Here is a 20828-nt window from a genome sequence, read left to right on the forward strand (position 1 = left end):
TCTAGCATACTATATGCACTAATATGTTGTCTTATAGTTTAAATGATATATATAATATAAAGGTGTAAGAAAAAAATTTAAGTTTTTATAGTTTAAAAAAATAATAATAATGTTTTGTTAATAATAATAGTTAAAAACATATAAATAAAATTTAAGACAAAAAATGCCGTAAAGGCTGTTATATAAACAAATAAATAAAGAAATAATAAGAAAAATAAAAATTAAAATAAAGTTAAATTCAATTGAATTGAATAATTATAATAATAGTCCATTAATATAGGGAGATAGCCGCCTGTATATTGTGGAGAATCTGTAAAAAAAAATGTGATAATTAAATGCATGGATTTCTTACTTTGGTTAATATACCATCTTTGGGGGGAAATACTATATTACATAAAGGTACTAGATTAAGACATTTATATAGATATATTAGTGGCTGTGGATATTCTTAAATTGCCTAAATTCTATAAATTGTTATATTCCACACTACTCTATGTTGTCTTCATCAGTAGAAATATTGATATGGCTGGCTATATTTATTTTAGGGTTATATGATTAGGAAATTTGTTTTTTTTGATATTATTAGCATGTATATTATTTTTTAATTTTTTTGGGGTTATTGTATAATATGTATATATAAATTTTTTTGTATAATATGTATATATAAATTTTTTTGTATAATATGTATATATAAATTTTTTTGTATAATATGTATGCATGTATGTATGTATGTATGTATGCATGTATGTATGTATGTATGTATCTATGTATGTATCTATGTATGTATGTATGTATGTATCTATGTATGTATGTATGTATCTATGTATGTATGTATGTATGTATGTATGTATGTATGTATGTATGTATGTATGTATGTATGTATGTATGTATGTATGTATGTATGTATGTATGTATGTATGTATGTATGTATGTATGTATGTATGTATGTATGTATGTATAAAATTTTTTTGTTTCCCTGACTTAAATAACCTCATTTCCATATAGCAAGCGTGTTTGTATTTTCTACTGATGATTATCTATATACATGTCATTAGCTTAATCTAGTACCTGCATATAAAAAAAAATTTTGTAGGATCATACTTTTGATGTACCTGTAATAAAATGTATGTAAAAACTCTTAAATTTAATCCTCCTCTAGCAAATTTTGCTGATTGTTAATCTCCTTGCATATATTTAGTAGATGCATATATTTCATGTGCATCATTTCAACAATCCCTTTTAACGATTTTGCCGATTTTAAATCACTAAAAACTAAAGAAAAATAGTACTCTTTGCACTTAGGATATTCATTATATGTCCAATTCTTTGATATGAAGTTTTTATTTTTCCATTTTAAAAAGCATTCCATTAGTTCTTTTGCGCACTCATCAACCTCAGGATCATTAATAGTAATCCAATCTTTATCATCACTCGCTAAACTCTCTTGCGTAAATATTGTCTTTTTATTTTTTTTTTCAGCCGGTTCTGGGCTGTTGTAACCTTCTTTAAAATCTCCATGCTCTTTTAGTCGTAATATCGAATCGTCCTGATGTTTTTCTATCTCCATGTGTTGCTCTCGTTCGAATTTATTTTTCTCCGTGTCTAACATATCATCAGTATTTGTATTTCTATCTTGATCTGGTGCAATTATTTCATCAGTAAATATATTTCTAATCCTAGTACCATCTGTGAAATTTAGTGTTTTTGCATAGTCAAGATATTTTTGTTTTTCGGATGATATATGCTCCTCAAGATTACTATTAATTTGTTCCAAGTGCTTTTTTACCATATCTTTAGCCATTTTTTTTTCTTTTTCCAATTTTCTTTCTTTTTTTTTCGCAGCTGCCTCAATATCTAATGATTTACTTCTCCTTTTTTTATTTTTCATATCCTTTTTCATTCTCCGATCATTAGTTAAGAATAAGTCATAATTCTTTGTTTGTGTTTCAATGGCTTTGGACACCTCCTCAATATATACATCTTGTAATGTTTTAATTTTTACGCTTGAACTAATGGATTGATCATGTGCTTTAAAATATTCAGTGCTATCACCATAACTCATACTTTTTTGGCCATCCGAATTTTCTTTATACTCTTTCTCCTTTATGTTATCTTTTTGCGTTATATATTCGCTTTGAACTCCTTTACCATCCTGAATAGTTTGGACAATACTTTCAGTGGCTATTTCTTTACTTTCATTATCATTTGCACAATTAGCATTAAGTACGTTTTTAATATATTTTGAATATTCTTTGTCGTACAAGTTAACTATAGATATAAATTTTAGGTCCGAAAATTTGATTAACGGCCTAATCTCGATATTTGTTAACTTGTAAAACCATAGAAACAAAATTTTTATTTCATTTAGCAGCTGTTTATATAAAGAAATATTTTTGGTGATACGTATATTGCTCTTTCCATTTCTCCTTTTCTTGCTCTCTTTTTTGCTAAGAATATAATCTAAACTAAGTAATTTCATTGACACATCTGTTTTCTTGATGTTATTAATTCTATTTTTGAAATATTTTAATCCTACGATGAGCCTATTTCTTAATCTACTTATATAATTGTAATAAAATACCAAATTTTCATCTGTCGACTCAGTCTTTGATCCTATTATGTAACCCTCGTTTTTCTTTTTTGTTTTTAAGGAGCTTCCTTCTGATAAACCTTCGTATGTATTATTTTCCGTATCTTGTTCTTTATTTTTCATATTTTCCTTGTCATAATGTTGTCCTTTATGTTTCTTTACATATATTTTTAAATCATTTCCATGTAATACATACGAGGTGCAATATTTAATAGGGATATCAGAATACTGGATGTTTTTTAATTTCTTTGTTACTTTCTTTATAATCCTTAATATTTTCTTTTTAGCCCTATAGAACATTTTTGCTTTCTTATCATTCTTTCTTTGTTGTTGTTCTATTCCTCTTTCTTTTTCCTTATCATTTTCCAATTTCCAATTTTCATCACAGTATTCTGGTTTATCTCCTGGTTCAATACTATCAGGCTCCTTTAGCTCATTGTTACAATCCCCTGGCTCTTCATCATTAAACATATTTCCAAATGTGCTCTCATCATTTTTATTAACAGATTTTTCCTTTGATTCTCCTTTACCTCTATTACTTAATTTTTTTAAATACATTTTTTTGCTCTTATTAAAATCTTTAATATACCTATCTATTTGTTCCGTAATATGATAATGTGATCTGTAATAATTTGTAGGTATTTTTTGGCCTACTACATCGCATATTTTTACTATAGCATTTTTCAAATATATTTGTAAGTTGTCCTTTTCATTTGTATATTGCGATGCAACGATAAATCGATCTTCTTCCTCGGCAATAATTAATCCTCGCTCTCTTCTTTTCATTATACTTAGCTCCTTTCTTTTAAGTTCCTCTCTTATTTCATTTTCCAAAAATAGTTGCCTTTTCATTCTTTCATTTTTTTCTTTTAGTTCATTGTATGCTTTTGCTTTGGTAAAGTCTGATAGCTCTCTTTGCATTATATCTTTACATATATTAAAGTTCAAAATTTCATATATAGCCATAGATAATGTTGAGGATTTGTATTTTAAAAAGGAATTGTCAATTCCTGCCATTCTTAATAGTATTTCTCCTTCTACTAAATTATAATTTTTTTCCAATTTTGAAAAGTTTATATTCTTATTCGATTTTAATAAACTGTCTAATAAACTATATGCCGTAGGTATCGATAAATCGTAGTTTAATTTTTTTAAAAGAGCAATTTCAAGATCTAGCGCAAATCTTTTACTTATACTCCCATGTGTAAATACTGCTCCCATGTACTTAGCTGCTGAATAATAATCTGGAGATACATCTTTAATTATTTCGTCGTTTATTGAATAGACTCTTTTCAGTCCTTCCAGATGGCTTTTGCAATATGATTTAGCTATTATGATAATTGATGTTGTTTTGTAATTAAAGTATTTTTGTGATATGAATAAACATATAATACCTATAAAATGATATATTAAATCTGTTGACTCAAATAATGCTCTATATAAAGGAATGTATTGTTGTTTTAGCTCTTCTTTATCTAAATATTCTTGATACATTGCTGGATAATGCTGCTTTAGTAATTGTATCATAACATCAGAGTATTGCTTTTCGTTCAAATGTATATCATTAATTATACTCTGTATTAACTCTTTCTTAGTATTAAATCGACTTATATATAAATCGAATATCAAGTGTGTAAAATGTAATACACATGTTTCGCATGTGTTTCTTATATGGGCAAATGTCCGGCATAAACATAATTTTACCTTTTGCCTTAAGTGAAGAAAATTTGCATCATTATATCTACCTAAATAATTACCAATAAAATGATTATCAGCTTGCTCTGCGCATTGTAAAAATGATGATTTTGCGTATGTGTTGTATAAAGAATAGTCTACTAATTTTTTACTCCTTATCCCTCTGTGAATTAGTATGCTACTATGTCTTTCCATTACGCCATCTCCTTCCTCCCCCTCGTCATCATTTTCTTCACTTTTCTCTTTAATGCCGGTTTGCCTTTCTTTAATATCGCCTTTCAAATCATGTAATTCCTCCAATTTTTGGTAATATCTTACATCTTTGACATTATCTATATTATTACCATCGTCGCTTTCCTCAACACTATTAGGAGGACTAATACTTCCAATTTTTTGCCCGCCTTTTGTCATGTCATATTCATTTATTTTTGTGCTATTATTAGTTCTTTTTACTGGGGTACCATCACTAAAATTATACAATATTGGTTCTCTGCATGTTGTCTCGTTAAGCTCATTCTTGCCTTCAACCAAATTAGAGTATAATACACTGTTGTCTGTTTTTTTTTCCCCCGGGTACCCTTTATTGTTGTTAATAGCTTTGTTGTTCGTTGACATTTCTATTTCTATTGCTCTCTGAAATATTGCTTGGAAGTAATAGACTGACCCTCCTAATACGTTAAGAAAATATAATATGTTATATCTATTCATTTTGATAAATGAAATAAATAAAACAATAATATTTCTAATACATATGTTGTACCCCATACTTTTGTAATCTATAGCACTATAAGCTGAAAACATACTTTTAATAAAATTCTCAGAAATATTCACGTACCAGCAATAATAATTTATCATTGATATAAGCGTGTCAAGATGGGTATCTTGATTCTCATCACAGAATATGACACTATTGGGACCTTTAGTATCATTTAAAAGTATGCCAGCTTCTGAAGTAGTTGCATTATCATCACCTATTCTGTTGCCTGTATTTTTGCCCGTATCAACTGTTATTGCTTTTTGTTCGGTTGTTCTCCCGTTTTCCTCTTCATGCTGTTCTGATTTTTCTGATTGTTCTGATTTTTCTGATTGTTCTGATTGTTCTGATTGTTCTGATTGCTCTGATTGTTCTGATTGTTCTGATTGTTCTGATTTTTCTGATTGTTCTGATTTTTCTGAATGTTCTGATTTTTCTGAATGTTCTGATTGTTCTGATTGTTCTGATTGTTCTGATTGTTCTGATTTTTCTGATTGTTCTGATTGTTCTGATTGTTCTGATTTTTCTGATTTTTCTGATTGTTCTGATTGTTCTGATTGTTCGGTTGTTCTCCCGTTTTCCTCTTCATGTTGTTCTGATTTGTCGGTTGTTCTCCCGTTCTCCTCTTCATATTTTTCTGATTGTTCTGATATTTCTGATTGTTCGGTTGTTCTCCCGTTTTCCTCTTCATATTGTTCTGATTGTTCGGTTGTTCTCCCGTTTTCCTCTTCATATTTTTCTGATTGTTCTGATATTTCTGATTTTTCTGATTGTTCGGTTGTTCTCCCGTTTTCCTCTTCATATTGTTCTGATTGTTCGGTTGTTCTCCCGTTTTCCTCTTCATGTTGTTCTGATTGTTCTGATTTGCCAGTTGTTCTGCTGTTACCCCCTTCATGCTGTTCTGATTTTTCTGATTTGTCGGTTGTTCTCCCGTTTTCCTCTTCATATTGTTCTGATTGTTCGGTTGTTCTCCCGTTTTCCTCTTCATGTTGTTCTGATTTGTCGGTTGTTCTCCCGTTTTCCTCTTCATGTTGTTCTGATTTGTCGGTTGTTCTCCCGTTTTCCTCTTCATGTTGTTCTGATTTGCCGGTTGTTCTCCCGTTTTCCTCTTCATATTGCTCTGATTGTTCTGATTTTTCTGATTGTTCTGATTGTTCTGATTTTTCTGATTTTTCTGATTTTTCTGATTGTTCTGAATGTTCTGATTTTTCTGATTGTTCTGATTGTTCTGATTTTTCTGATTGCTCTGATTTTTCTGATTGTTCTGATTTTTCTGATTTTTCTGAATGTTCTGATTTTTCTGATTGCTCTGATTTTTCTGATTGTTCTGATTGTTCTGATTTTTCTGATTTTTCTGATTGTTCTGATTGTTCGGTTGTTCTCCCGTTTTCCTCTTCATATTTTTCTGATTGTTCGGTTGTTCTCCCGTTTTCCTCTTCATATTTTTCTGATTGTTCGGTTGTTCTCCCGTTTTCCTCTTCATGTTGTTCTGATTTGTCGGTTGTTCTCCCGTTCTCCTCTTCATATTTTTCTGATTGTTCTGATTTTTCTGATTGCTCTGATTTTCCTTGTCTATAAGAATTGTTTGATTTTACTATAAAGGGATACTTTTTAGAATTATATGCATTATTTAATTTATCGATCAAGATGGAATATGTAAGATTATATAACCTGGGTTTTTGTCGAGTTGGCACTAATGTTTTCACAGGCTTGTATTCATAAGTAGGTATATATTGTTCATTTGCGAAACTTGGATCGGTATTGATTAAATGAGTACCCAGTGTACCCATCTCGATAATGTATTTGCTATCCGCAACAGAAAGGTAGTCCATGTGAGTATCTTGATCCAAAGCGAGAGGTTGGTGCCCATCTATTGTTCCAGCAACGCTGCTATATTTATCAGAAACTATTACATCATTAGTTAGGATATCCTGCTCAGAGCATGCTTTAGGACCTTTGCAACTATATAGATCCGTAGAAGTATTAGATAGTGATGTATTATAAACAGGAACATAATTATTAGAAGATATCGCTAGCTTATGTAGTGGCACATTATAAACAGATGTAGATGTAATAAACATTTTATTGAATAAACTGGGTGATTCATTATAAATAGATGTAGATGTAATAAATATTTTATTGAATACACTTGGTAATGAATTATAAATAGATGTAGATGTAATAAACATTTTATTGAATACACTGGGTGATCCATTATAAATAGATGTAGATGTAATAAACATTTTATTGAATACACTGGGTGATGCATTATAAATAGATGTAGATGTAATAAACATTTTATTGAATACACTGGGTGATGCATTATAAATAGATGTAGATGTAATAAACATTTTATTGAATACATTTGGTGATGAATTATAAAAGAATGAACACATATTAGAAGTTTTAGCTAGCTTAGTAAGTAACGAGTTATAAACGAATGCAGATGTAATACACAATTTAAATGGATAAGAAGTTAGTTTTAGTTCAGAAGTAGTTTTAGATCTGCTATAATTGCAAATATCGTTCAAACCGTACTCTTTCACATTGGTCCCTTCTTCATAATGTAATAGTTCTTCAAGAATATAACAATATTGCTTTACAATAGATGCGCAAGCACCGTCGTCTTTGGCATCGCGATTCTCTACATGGATCCCTTTGCTGTTTACGGATGCGTTACGTACGTCATTAATGAGTTGGACAATCATTGTCCTCAATACTTTTCCGTTGTCCCGCTTCTGAACAACAATACTTTCCTTATAAATCCAAGATTGATTATTATTAGCGAACTTTTTAAAAAACCAATATATTCTTAAAGTATTCCTTTCGAAAGATATTTGAAATGACGTCGTCAATGTATTAAATACATTATAATATTTAATTAATGTATTTTTTCTGCACGGTTGTTCTGGATCTTTCATGTTTTTTTGAAAAATAGTCATTTGAGTAATACTGGCATTTGTTGATTTAGTACTTATGTCCTTTGCATTTTTGTATATCATATCCTCTTTGATAGTATTATATATTAATTCCTTTTTTGCGATCTTTGGGTCCTTATGGTCAGAGTTCTCTATAAAAATATCTTTATGTAATGTAGTTTTGTTTCTGAATATGTTTTTTGGCAATGTTGAAGCATTTTGGGATAGCATAGAATCAGGGGGTAATATACAGAATTTTTTGGCTCCTATTATTTTTTTTTCTGATTGTATGGGGATTTGGCCGGCACTATTTCCATCATCATCATCTGATGAGTCATCTCTAGGTATATGGGGTTGTTTTCTGCAGGGAGATGCGTTATCATCATCAGATGATGAATCGGTTTCTGATGGTGTAAATAAGGCATTTTTGTTTACAGTTTTTTTCAGCATTTTTTTTGTATATTTTTTTTTAGGCATAGGTTTCTGGTTATTTGTATGGGGCCTTGAATTTAAATCGATTTTTTTATGTATACTAGGCTCTTTCTTCCCTTTTTTTTTTCGATTTTTCTTCGATTTTTTCTCTATATTATGCTCAGTAGTGTATGTTTCATTATCTGAAAATATTCCAGTTAATGAATATATTTCCTCATCGAAGGAGCCTATTTGCTCAGTAATATATACCTCAATATCTGGAGATACTTCATTTAATGGACATATTTCCTCATCGAGAGAGCCTATTTGCTCAGTAATATATACCTCATTATCTGGGGATACTTCATTTAATGGACATATTGCCTCATCGAGGGAGCCTATTTGCTCTGTAATTACCTCATTATCTGGGACTACTTCATTTAATGGACATATTTCCTCATTGAGGGAGCCTATATGCTCAGTAATATATGTTTCATTATCTGAAAATAATCCAGTTAATGGATATATTTCCTCATCGAGGGAGCCTATTTGCTCAGTAATATATGTTTCATTATCTGAAAATAATCCAGTTAATGGATATATTTTCTCATCGAGGGAGACTATTTTCTCAGTAAAATGTGTCACATTATCTGAAAATATTCCAGTTATTGGATATATTTCTTCATCGAGGGAGCCTATTTGCTCAGTAATATATATTTCATTATCTGATAATACTTCATTTAATGGACATATTTCTGCATTTCTGGAGCCTATTTGTCTAGGAGTAGATATTTTATTATCTGAAAATACTTCATTTAATGAATACATTTCCCCATCGTTGGAGCCTATTTGCTCTGTAATTACCTCATTTTCTGAGAGTACTTCATTTAATGGACATATTGCCTCATCGAGGGAGCCTATTTGCTCTGTAGTTACCTCATTATCTTGGAATACTTCATTTAATGGACATATTGCCGCATTGCGGGAGCCTATATGCTCAGTAATATATGTTTCATTATCTGAAAATAATCCAGTTAATGGATATATTTCCTCATCGAGGGAGCCTATTTGCTCAGTAATATATGTTTCATTATCTGAAAATACACCAGTTAATGGATATATTTCCTCATTGGGGGAGCCTATTTGCTCAGTAATATGTATTTCATTATCTGATAATATTTCATTTAATATATTTATTTCCTCCTCTTGAGAGCCTTTTTGTTTAGGAGTAGATATTTCCTCCTCTTGAGAGTCTTTTTGTTTTGGAGTAGATATTTCATTATCTGAAAATACTTCATTTAATGAATACATTTCCCCATTGTTGGAGCCTATTTGCTCTGTAATTATCTCATTATCTAAGAGTACTTCATTTAATGGACATATTTCCTCATTGAGGGAGCCTATATGCTCAGTAATATATGTTTCATTATCTGAAGATACACCAGTTAATGGATATATTTCCTCATTGGGGGAGCCTATTTGCTCAGTAATATGTATTTCATTATCTGATAATATTTCATTTAATGTATTTATTTCCTCGTTTTGAGAGACTTCTTGTTTAGGAGTACATATTTCGTTATCTTGTGAGTCTTTTTCTTTTAGAGTAGATATTTCATTATCTAAGAGTATTTCATTTAATGGACATATTGCCTCATCGAGGGAGCCTATTTGCTCTGTAATTATCTCATTATCTAAGAGTACTTCATTTAATGGACATATTTCCTCATTGAGGGAGCCTATATGCTCAGTAATATATGTTTCATTATCTGAAAATACACCAGTTAATGGATATATTTCCTTATCGAGGGAGCCTTTTTGCTCAGTAATATATGTTTCATTATCTGAAAATACACCAGTTAATGGATATATTTCCTCATCGAGGGAGCCATCTTGCTCTGTAATTACCTCATTATTTGGTAATATTTCATTTAATGGATATATTTCCTCATCATGGGAGCCTATTTGCTCTGTAGTTATCTCATTATCTAAGAGTACTTCATTTAATGGACATATTTCCTCATTGAGGGAGCCTATATGCTCAGTAATATATGTTTCATTATCTGAAAATACACCAGTTAATGGATATATTTCCTTATCGAGGGAGCCTTTTTGCTCAGTAATATATATCTCATTATCCGAAAATATCCCATTTAATGGATATATTTCCTCGTTCTGTTCTATTTCATATTTAGGTGTACATACTTCACAATCTGATAACATGTCATCTGATAAATATATTTCGTTATTTTCAAAATATCCTTTTGTAGGAATATATATTTCGTTATTTGGAGTCATCCCATATAGTTGATATATATCGTTATTATAAGAATATTCTTGTTTAGGAGAATATACTTCACTACCTGGGAATATCCCATTTAGTTGATATATCTCGTTATTATGAAAATATTCTTGTTTAGGAATACATACTTCACTATCTGGGAATATTTGATCGCAGTTATATATTCCTCTATTTTGATACATTTCATTATTGGATTCATATAATTGAGTATTGGGGGATACTTCATTCATATTATCCGTGTATTCATCTTTAGTATCATTATTAGTTATATTATTAAAATTCATAATGTTCTCATTTACTTTAATTAATTGTAATGGTTTTAATTGAATTTCTTCTTTAACTATTTGCTCATTTTCTTCTTCCGATACATGAATGTACTCATGCTTTTCATTGTATGGCTTAAGGTCATTGCTTTTTTTATTAATTAAATCGAACAAATTAACACGATTATTGTTTCGAAGCATATCAAGTTTTTGTTTTTCGTATTCAGATTGAGTAAGGTACTCATGCTTTTCTTCTACTATATTATTCATTTTTATATGATTATTTGATGACTTGTATTTCTTAATAACTCCTTGTCGTATTTCATCAAATATCATATTTCTTTTACGTGACGCCTTTTTTTCTTCTTGAACTTGATCTATTTGTTCTTTCTCATTTTCTATTACATTATTAATTAAATCATCATTACCATTTAAGGATTTTAATGACTCAATTTGTTCGTTTTCTTGAACTTGAACCTTATGTTCTGTTTCATTATCTATTAATAACATAATAGATATGTCATTAATTGAATTATCATTATCATTAAATGATTTTGATTCTTCAATTTGTTCGTTTTCTTGAACTTGAACCTTATGTTCTGTTTCATTATCTATTACATTATTAATAGATATGTCATTAATTGAGTCATTATTACCACTTAATGATTTTGATTCTTCAATTTGTTCGTTTTCTTGAACTTGAACCTTATGTTCTTTCTCATTTTCTGTTATGTCATTAATTGAGTCATTATTATCATTAAATGATTTTGACTCTTCAATTTGTTCGTTTTCTTGAACTTGAACCTTATGTTCTGTTTCATTATCTATTAATAACACACTAGATATGTCATTAATTGAATTATCATTATCATTAAATGATTTTGACTCTTCAATTTGTTCGTTTTCTTGAACTTGAACCTTATGTTCTGTTTCATTATCTATTATGTTATTAATAGATAAGTTATTAATTGAATCATCATTACCATTTAAAGATTTTAATAACTCAACTTTTTCTTCTGCGTCATTATCTTCTCTCTTTATATTAAAATTGGATTCTGTATCTTCTACAGTTGCATCTACAATATTTTTTTCGATATTGTCATCTTTTAATATTTCACTATTAGTAGGCTTATCTGAATTAAAAAAACTTGATGGAAAAAAGGAACTGCCAGAGTTATTATTTTTTGATCCTAAAAATGGATTCACTTTAACTTCTGGTTCCTTAGGGATCTCAAAAGATCCTTGAAATAAATTAGAGAAATCTGGTTCTTCCTCTGATGAATCATTATTTGTCTTATATGGGTTTACAAAATTTTTTGAGTCGTAATATCGCTCTGGTAGTTTTCCCCCATAATAGTTAAGTAATACACGGTGTTCTTCTCCTGTTAAATTATGTACGTGTATTTTATTTTTAATAAGAGGGTGATTTTCGTCAATTATGATGCCCCCTGTCTCTATATCAGTTTCCACGTCAGTTTCCACGGCAGTTTCCATCTCTGACTCTTCTTCATGTGTTTTTCTAGTGTCATCAACTTTTCTTAATTTAAAACTTTCATTATATATTTGCCCTGCAGTATAAGAATTTTGTGAAAAATATTCATCAAGGCGTCTATTTGCAACAGAATATTCATTTTTCATATACCTCTCATCATCAATATTAGGAGATTGAGATGGAGTAAAAAGCTCTCGGTGTCTAGGAGTATATGAACGTACACTTTCATAATCCTCTTCACTTCTACTATAATATTCTTCATTTTCACTATATTCTTCACTATATTCATTGTCATCGATATGTACCATTTTATTCGCCCGGTCATCATCACTAGAATAAACACTTTCACGACCACGTTTCATCTCATTACAAACTATGCCATTATTAAGAAATTCATAGTAATCAGGTCCCTTATTGGTACTAAATAGCCTACGGCAATTTTCCATTACATTATTATAAGAAGATTGACTAATGCTAATAAATCCGTTGGTGTTAACAGCATCATTATTATGCATAAATCCATTACTCGTAATAACTTTATTATCATCATCAATAAATTCATTGTCATTAACAACTTCATTATCATAAATAAATCTGTTATCATTCGAAATTTCATCCTTATGAACAAATCCATTATCATTAACAAATTCATTATCATTAACAATTTCATTATTATAAATAAATCCATTATCATTGATAGCTTCATCATTATTAACAACTTCATTATTATAAATAAATTCACTATTATTACCAACATCATTATATTTAGCAACCTCATTATTATAAATGAATCCATTATCTATAACAACTTCATTATCTCTAATAACTTCATTGTTATAAATGAATCCATTATCAATAACATCTACATCATTATAAACAAATTCATTGCTACTAACAACTCTACCAACGTCCATTTCACCAACAACTTCATTATAAATAGCAACTTCATTATCTCTAACAATTTCATTATTGTAATTGAATTCATTATCATTAACACCTACATTATTATAAATAAATTCATTATTATAAATAAGTCCGTTATCTATAATAGTTTCATTGTTATAAATGAATCCATTATCATTAACACCTACATCATTATAAATAAATTCGTTGCTATTAACAACTTCATTATCTCTAACAATTTCATTATTGTAATTAGATTCATTAACAACTACATTATTATAAATAAGCCCGCTATCTCTAATAGTTTCATTGTTATGAATGAATCCATTATCATTAACACCTACATCATTATAAATAAATTCGTTGCTATTAACAACTTCATTATCTCTAACAATTTCATTATTGTAATTAGATTCATTATCATTAACAACTACATTATTATAATTAAATCCATTATCTCTAATAGTTTCATTGTTATAAATGAATCCATTATCATTAACACCTACATCATTATAAACAAATTCGTTGCTATTAACAACTTCATTGTCTCTAACAATTTCATTATTGTAATTAGATTCATTAACAACTACATTATTATAAATAATTTCATTATCCCTAACAGCTTCACTATCTCTAACAACACAACTTCCACTAACAACATCATTGCTGTTGGTAACTTCAATAATATTAACAAATTCATTATCTCTAACAACTTTGTTCTCGCTACCAGCATTTTCCATCATACCATTTACACCACAAGCTACATTGTTATCAATAACTTCATTACTAACTTCATTATTATCGATAAATTCATTGCTACTAACAACTCTACCAACTTCCATTTCACCAACAACTTCATTATAAATAGCAACTTCATTATCTTTAATAAATTCATTTTCAACAGCAATTCCATTATATCTAGCAACTTCGCTTCCATCAACAACGTCATTGCTACTTTTAAATCCATTGCTATAAGCAACTTCAATATTGTTAACAACTTCGTCATTGCTATCAGCATTTTCCATCATACCATTTACACCACAAGCTACATTGTTATCAATAACTTCATTACTAACTTCATTATTATCGATAAATTCATTGCTACTAACAACTCTACCAACTTCCATTTCACCAACAACTTCATTATAAATAGCAACTTCATTATCTTTAATAAATTCATTTTCAACAGCAATTCCATTATATCTAGCAACTTCGCTTCCATCAACAACGTCATTGCTACTTTTAAATCCATTGCTATAAGCAACTTCAATATTGTTAACAACTTCGTCATTGCTATCAGCCTCTTCAGCATATTCACGTTCATTAGCAACATCATTATTATCGATAATTTCATTGTCATTGTTAAATTCATTACTATTAGCAGCTTCGACATTGCTATCAACCTCTTCAGCAACTTCACTTCCAATAACGACGTTATTGTTAGTATTAAATTCATTGCTATTAACAATTTCAATAATACTAACAACTTCGTCCTTACCTTCAGTCTCTTCAGCAACTTCACTTCCAATAACGACGTTATTGTTAGTATTAAATTCATTGCTATTAACAATTTCAATAATACTAACAATTTCGCCCTTACCATCAGTCTCTTCAGCAACTTCACTTCCAATAACGACGTTATTGTTAGTATTAAATTCATTGCTATTAACAATTTCAATAATACTAACAACTTCGTCCTTACCTTCAGTCTCTTCAGCAACTTCACTTCCACTAACAATGCTATTGTTATCAATAACTACATTGCTATTATTAAATCCATTGCTATAAGCAACTTCAATGTTATTAACAACTTCGCTATCTTTAACAACTTCACTGCTAACAATTTCCCTGGCAACTACAACTTCTTTCCCTACGTTTTCACGTTCAAAAATGCCCTTTTGACATACTCCTACAGATATACTTTTTCCTGATATCGTACTACTTCCTAGTGTTGTTTTGTTAGATAGCTTAAATTGTTCACATACCAATACTACATTTTTACCTACGCCTTTTTCATTAGCATCAATTTCATATGAAGTTATTGAGGCTTCAGAACTATTACGAATATTATTCTTCATAGTCTTGGCCTTTTTCAAAACTTCATTTTTATTATCAGCTTCAGAACTTTGATTGGATTCGGACATTCCAATTTTCTTGGCGATTTGAGGATTTCTAGAGACAGGTGACTTTTTAACAAATTGACGCTTTTTAGCAAATCTTGACTTATTTTGCAAATTGTTCTTTTTAGGGCTTTTCTTTTTTTCTGGTCTTGATCTTCTTTCAGAATTATTACTATCACGATTATGGCTTGACAACGATGATTTTCTTGATGATTTTCTTGATGACTTCTTTCCCCTCTTATAACGACGTGACGAACTACCAGTGCTTTGATATGAGCGGTTCGATTCTTTACAAACACCATTTTCTACAGAAAGCATAGCCAATGTAGATACTGCTTTCTTCAACTTTCTCTTTCTTTCTAATTTCTCATAGTTTTTGCCACTCTCTATGCAATGTTTCGTATTAGGTCGTCTATCGCACAACTTTTTTGAAAGATCACTTTGTTCTAATTCATGTAAGTCGCTAATGGTCTGTGATTTATCTTTCTTAATAATTGTGTTATTCGATGATTTCCTATTCAACAACTCGATCATTTCCGAAACATCTAAATTAGAAAAAATTGTGTACTTGATTTTCTTTTCGCCAACATCATTAGAATTGGTGTTTGTGCATTTTGTGGGTTCCACGCTGTCATGTTTTTCACTATTGCTATTCTCTGAAGCATAAATAATGTTGCCATTAGATACGATACAGATATCCCCTAAGCTTTTATCATGTGAAAATACAATCTGTGCCGTACGCGATGAAATACAAGAATGCAAATCTTTTTTAACCCTCTTGTAAAAATTACTGTGTCCAGTTTTTTTGAATTTACTAATATCATCATTCTTATTCTCCTTATCAAATTGGCTGTTATCTAAATGTTTGATATTAGCAATTCTATGTAAACCAGCTGGAACCACAGGTATAATCGACTTAGTGCAAGGTGTAAAACGTTTAATCTTGCTACGCTTTTCCTTTAATTTCTCATTGATCAATTTACCAAGTTGAGAATTTTTCTTCATATCTTGAGAGCAATGACACACAACCAAATTTTTCTTTTCGCTAATTTCATTGCTGCCATCCTCTAATACAACATATTGTAAAAACTGGTTACACCAAAGGCATTTTTCATATTTTTTTTTTTTGTGCTTTGGTGAACAGTTTTTAAATACATTTCGCGAATTCAAATAATCATCGGCTATATGAGATTTTGAACCATTAGTCTTTCGAACTACTGTTTCAAATTGATCTCGTCGACTTTTATCGAATTTTTCTTTAAAAGAATTTTCTGGATTCTTTTTCTCAACATATCTATCACGCTTTCTGATACGATTTTTGCCATGTCTATTAACATGATTTTTGGAATCGTAAGAATCACGTGTAGAAGCATTTCTTCTGTTCCTTCTAACTCTTAAGGACTTATATATGCTCAACGGGATTTTTGAAAGAACGACGCACGCATTTGTGGCAAGCGCTATGCCGTCTTCAATTATTTTGGCATACATTATTACCAAAAACAGCCACGTTAACCTTTTTTCCTTGAGTAGATTTGGACACTTTTTTAAATAATAAATAAAATAAATAAATATAAAGCATAAACAAATGTTTACACTTGTATTTCTATGAAAAATGTAATATATATTATATGAAATAAATTTGGAACCATAAACATAACAATAGAATTTCAAAAAATAAATTATAATGTAATTAAACTGATATATATATATTATGAAATGTACATAAACGATATGTTCTACAAAAGCGGTATTGCCTATTATAGAAAAAAAAAATAAGTGTATTATGCTTTGTTTTATAAATAAAACAAAATTCTCCTTTGATCTTGTAAATAATATGGTAACTAAAACAATTAAATTATTAATTAGTATGCCACAATATTTAAAGTATAAAGGGCATAATGTTGTAGAATGCAATAAACAGACGATACATGTAAGTAAGCAATAAACGGGTGTGTAATAAATGGAATGTATATGTAATATAATATGAAATGAAATGAACACGTAAATATTTGAATTTTTGACAGAATAATTTTCTGAATTCAACACATATATAGATAGGTTTATTTTTGAAAGGATTTCCAAATTCTCAAACCAAATAAAAAAATTTATGTAAATATTTTTAATGTAATAATATATAATATATTTGTATGTATAATTTTTTATATTTTTTTTATGTAAAATGTAATTATTTACAGTTTTTTGTGTATTTTTGTGTAAATTGGTGTTATTTAATATAACCTTTAATATAAAGATAAGTATTTTTAAATAAGTATAAAAGTATTTATATTTAATTATAAGTTTATCTTCAATTTTAAACAATTTATTAATTTTAAGTAAATTTTTAATAAAATAATTAAAATTTATATATATTTTATTATTTTGAATTTGTTTTTTTAATATTATTGTTACATGCGCATACAATAATTTAACAACATTTTTTTTTTTTTTGGATAAAATATACCCTATTTTCGCTATTTTCAACAAAAATTTATAAAATTTATTTAATTTTTTTGTATGGTGTTTTGGTATTTTGGTCGTATTCTTCAATTTTTTAATGTCTTTGTGGCGACCCATATTATTTTTAATATGTATTCCCTCGTAAATACTGGTATTTCCCAAGGTTTTTTTGCATGGTATTCCCACATAATATATACTTATATTATATGTATAAATATCACAAAAATTTTTACATTTATTTAAAGTATTTTTTGAATTATTACACTTAAGTTTTGTAGAGATTTTATTAATTTCCCTTTTTTTAATGGAGTTGTGCATTCCATAAAAAAGCATATATATACAAATGTTGATATGCGCATAAAATTTCGTGCATACATAATTATATAACATGTTCTCGACACCCTTAACTCCCTTGTTGCTTCTACATGCAATATTAATTAAATATATGGATGAAATATATGCGTTCTCAGCAACATGAGCATTGCCATATGCGCATAAAATACAAATTGTATAAAAACAGGCGATAATATACGCATCCTCAATAAAATACAATATTTCTTTAATATAATTGATTCGCAACCAAGCATATATGCTTGTAAATTTATTGAAACTTGCAGAATTTTGCTTATTTAAGTGACTGTTTTGGAGTAAATATGTGTTATAAATTAAATAAATTCCTGAACTTATGTAAATATTTTTACCTATATTAGCACTTATATATATACTACCATTTATATTTATATAAGGATTTTTATCTATATTAATATAGGCAATTATGTGTGCATTTGTATTTATATAGGGATTTTTGTTTATATTTGTATTTACACTTATATTCAAATTTTTACTTATGTTGGTGTTTTTATTTATACTTATATCTTCACGGAAATTCACATTTTTACTTGCGTCAACAGTATTAAATACATTTACACTTTGGTTTTTTTCACTTATACTCTTTTTTTTAAGAGCATTTTCACCAGTATTCCTCTTAAGAGAAATACCATTCTCATTCATACTTGAATTTTCATTCATTCTGCATATATTACAAATGTATTTATTTGGTGTAAAGAGCAAAATACTTACAATAATTGTTTCTTTAAAACTTGGTTGGGCTTTTTTTCGAAATATATCATTGTATTGAACACCTTGAGAATTGATATGCATTTTATATTTATATTCCACAAAAATAAATAAGAACAACAAGTATGGAGTACCAATTTTATTAACTTGTGTAAATTTATGATTTATCACATTATGTTTACCGAAATAGAAGATTGGAATAATATCTTTCTTCCTATATAAATTTGCTTGAATAGAAGCTTTGCTTTTATTGTAAACTATTTGGAATTTCTTCCTTTTACAATTACTTTTTATTATACGAATGCATTTTCTTATTATCTTTTTATACTGCGGTTTACGTATTATTACTTTCCCTTTGTACTTTATTACAGTACGTTTGGGCATTTTAAAAGCAAGCATCTTGAAAATGTGAATATCTTTCGATAAAAAATCTTCAAAAATAGGATGATTAATCATAATGCTAATTGCAACCATAGTAATTTTATTATATTTGCAATAATTAAATAAACTCTTATGATTTCCTGTTTTATTAAATTTTTTATGATAAAAGTATTTCTTCATCAAGTAACAAGCATTTTATTTTGTTTAAAACCATTATGACATATTACACTTGATGTTCAATGTGTGTATGACATTTTAAATTTTACTAAAAAATGAAAAAAACTGGATTGTTTTTCTTTTCGTTATTTGGTTATTTCTAACTATTTTCGTGGTGATGCGTCTATATCTTCCAAAAGGAAACCATTGCTTATTTTATTGACTGCTAAATCAGCTTTTTATAAATTGAATCTTTTTTGAAACTTAAAATAAACGATACACACAACGATTTCTCATACTATTATATTATGATTTAATGAATAACAAGATAATATTTATATACCAATTTTTAAATTGTTTTGGGAATAATTCCAATTTTTACTTTTGTGAATGTGTTAGAGTGTGTAATTCGTTTTTACATATCATATAATCGATATGTATATATTTTTATGAATGAATATGTAGTGACAAATGTGATACGTATATATCTATAATATATATAGTGTTCACAATATACACATATGTTAAAAAATATATATATACAAGCGAATCTACTATTCATATATCTCCCATTATATAGTTATAAATTGGAGAATGATGTAAATGCTTGTTTTTTACTTATAAAGAAAATAAGAAGAGACATGATTATATATATATAGGAATAAAAATATTCAAATATATAAAAAACGATTATATTTATTGACACATCCCATTAAGGGATAAAATATAGGAGGAAATGAATACTAAAAATTCGATTTTATATAACAAAAAAAACATTATGGATGTTTTTTCGTTATGATTATTAATTACTTTTATATAAAATACAATATAAATAGGTTAAATTAATGAAAATAACATTATATTTTCTTTAATTAACGAATACATAATAAAAAAAGGAACTAATTTGATATAGTATTGTAATGATTATTGAAACAATTTAGTAATAAATAAATAATAAACAAAAATGATATAAAAAATACTAATATAAACATAATAATAATTGTGTATGTCAGTATTTTAAATCATATTGTTAATTTTTTATATTTATTATTACTATATTGGCTAAAGAAGCCACTATAAAAAATATCACTATATCAGTTATGAAAATGAAATCTTTATTACAATTTTAATTTTCTCTTAAAATTTTAAAGGCTTAAAAAACTTGCAATTTTATTTGCTATAACACATTAATAAAAAAATAAAGGCATTTTTTTATATATATAAAATATTACCACGTACAGTTTAGCAAAGAGGATAAATAATATAGTATGTTATATACCAGTATTTAAGACATGGTGAATGGATGCACATA

At 28.2% G+C, this 20828-nt stretch overlaps 1 protein-coding gene across 1 annotated transcript; it reads right to left on the reverse strand.

The window, feature by feature from the left end:
• Positions 1-1144: 1144 nt before the first annotated feature.
• Positions 1145-19540, reverse strand: PCHAS_1444300 (protein SOC2, putative; the record flags this gene model as incomplete). The annotated part of the gene is made up of 1 exon (XM_016799745.1): positions 1145-19540. The coding sequence occupies one exon, from the start codon at positions 19538-19540 to the stop codon at positions 1145-1147; it is 18396 nt and encodes a 6131-aa protein (XP_016654994.1).
• Positions 19541-20828: the final 1288 nt, after the last annotated feature.

Source organism: Plasmodium chabaudi, assembly GCF_900002335.3.
Source record: "Plasmodium chabaudi chabaudi strain AS genome assembly, chromosome: 14".
NCBI lineage: Eukaryota > Apicomplexa > Aconoidasida > Haemosporida > Plasmodiidae > Plasmodium > Plasmodium chabaudi.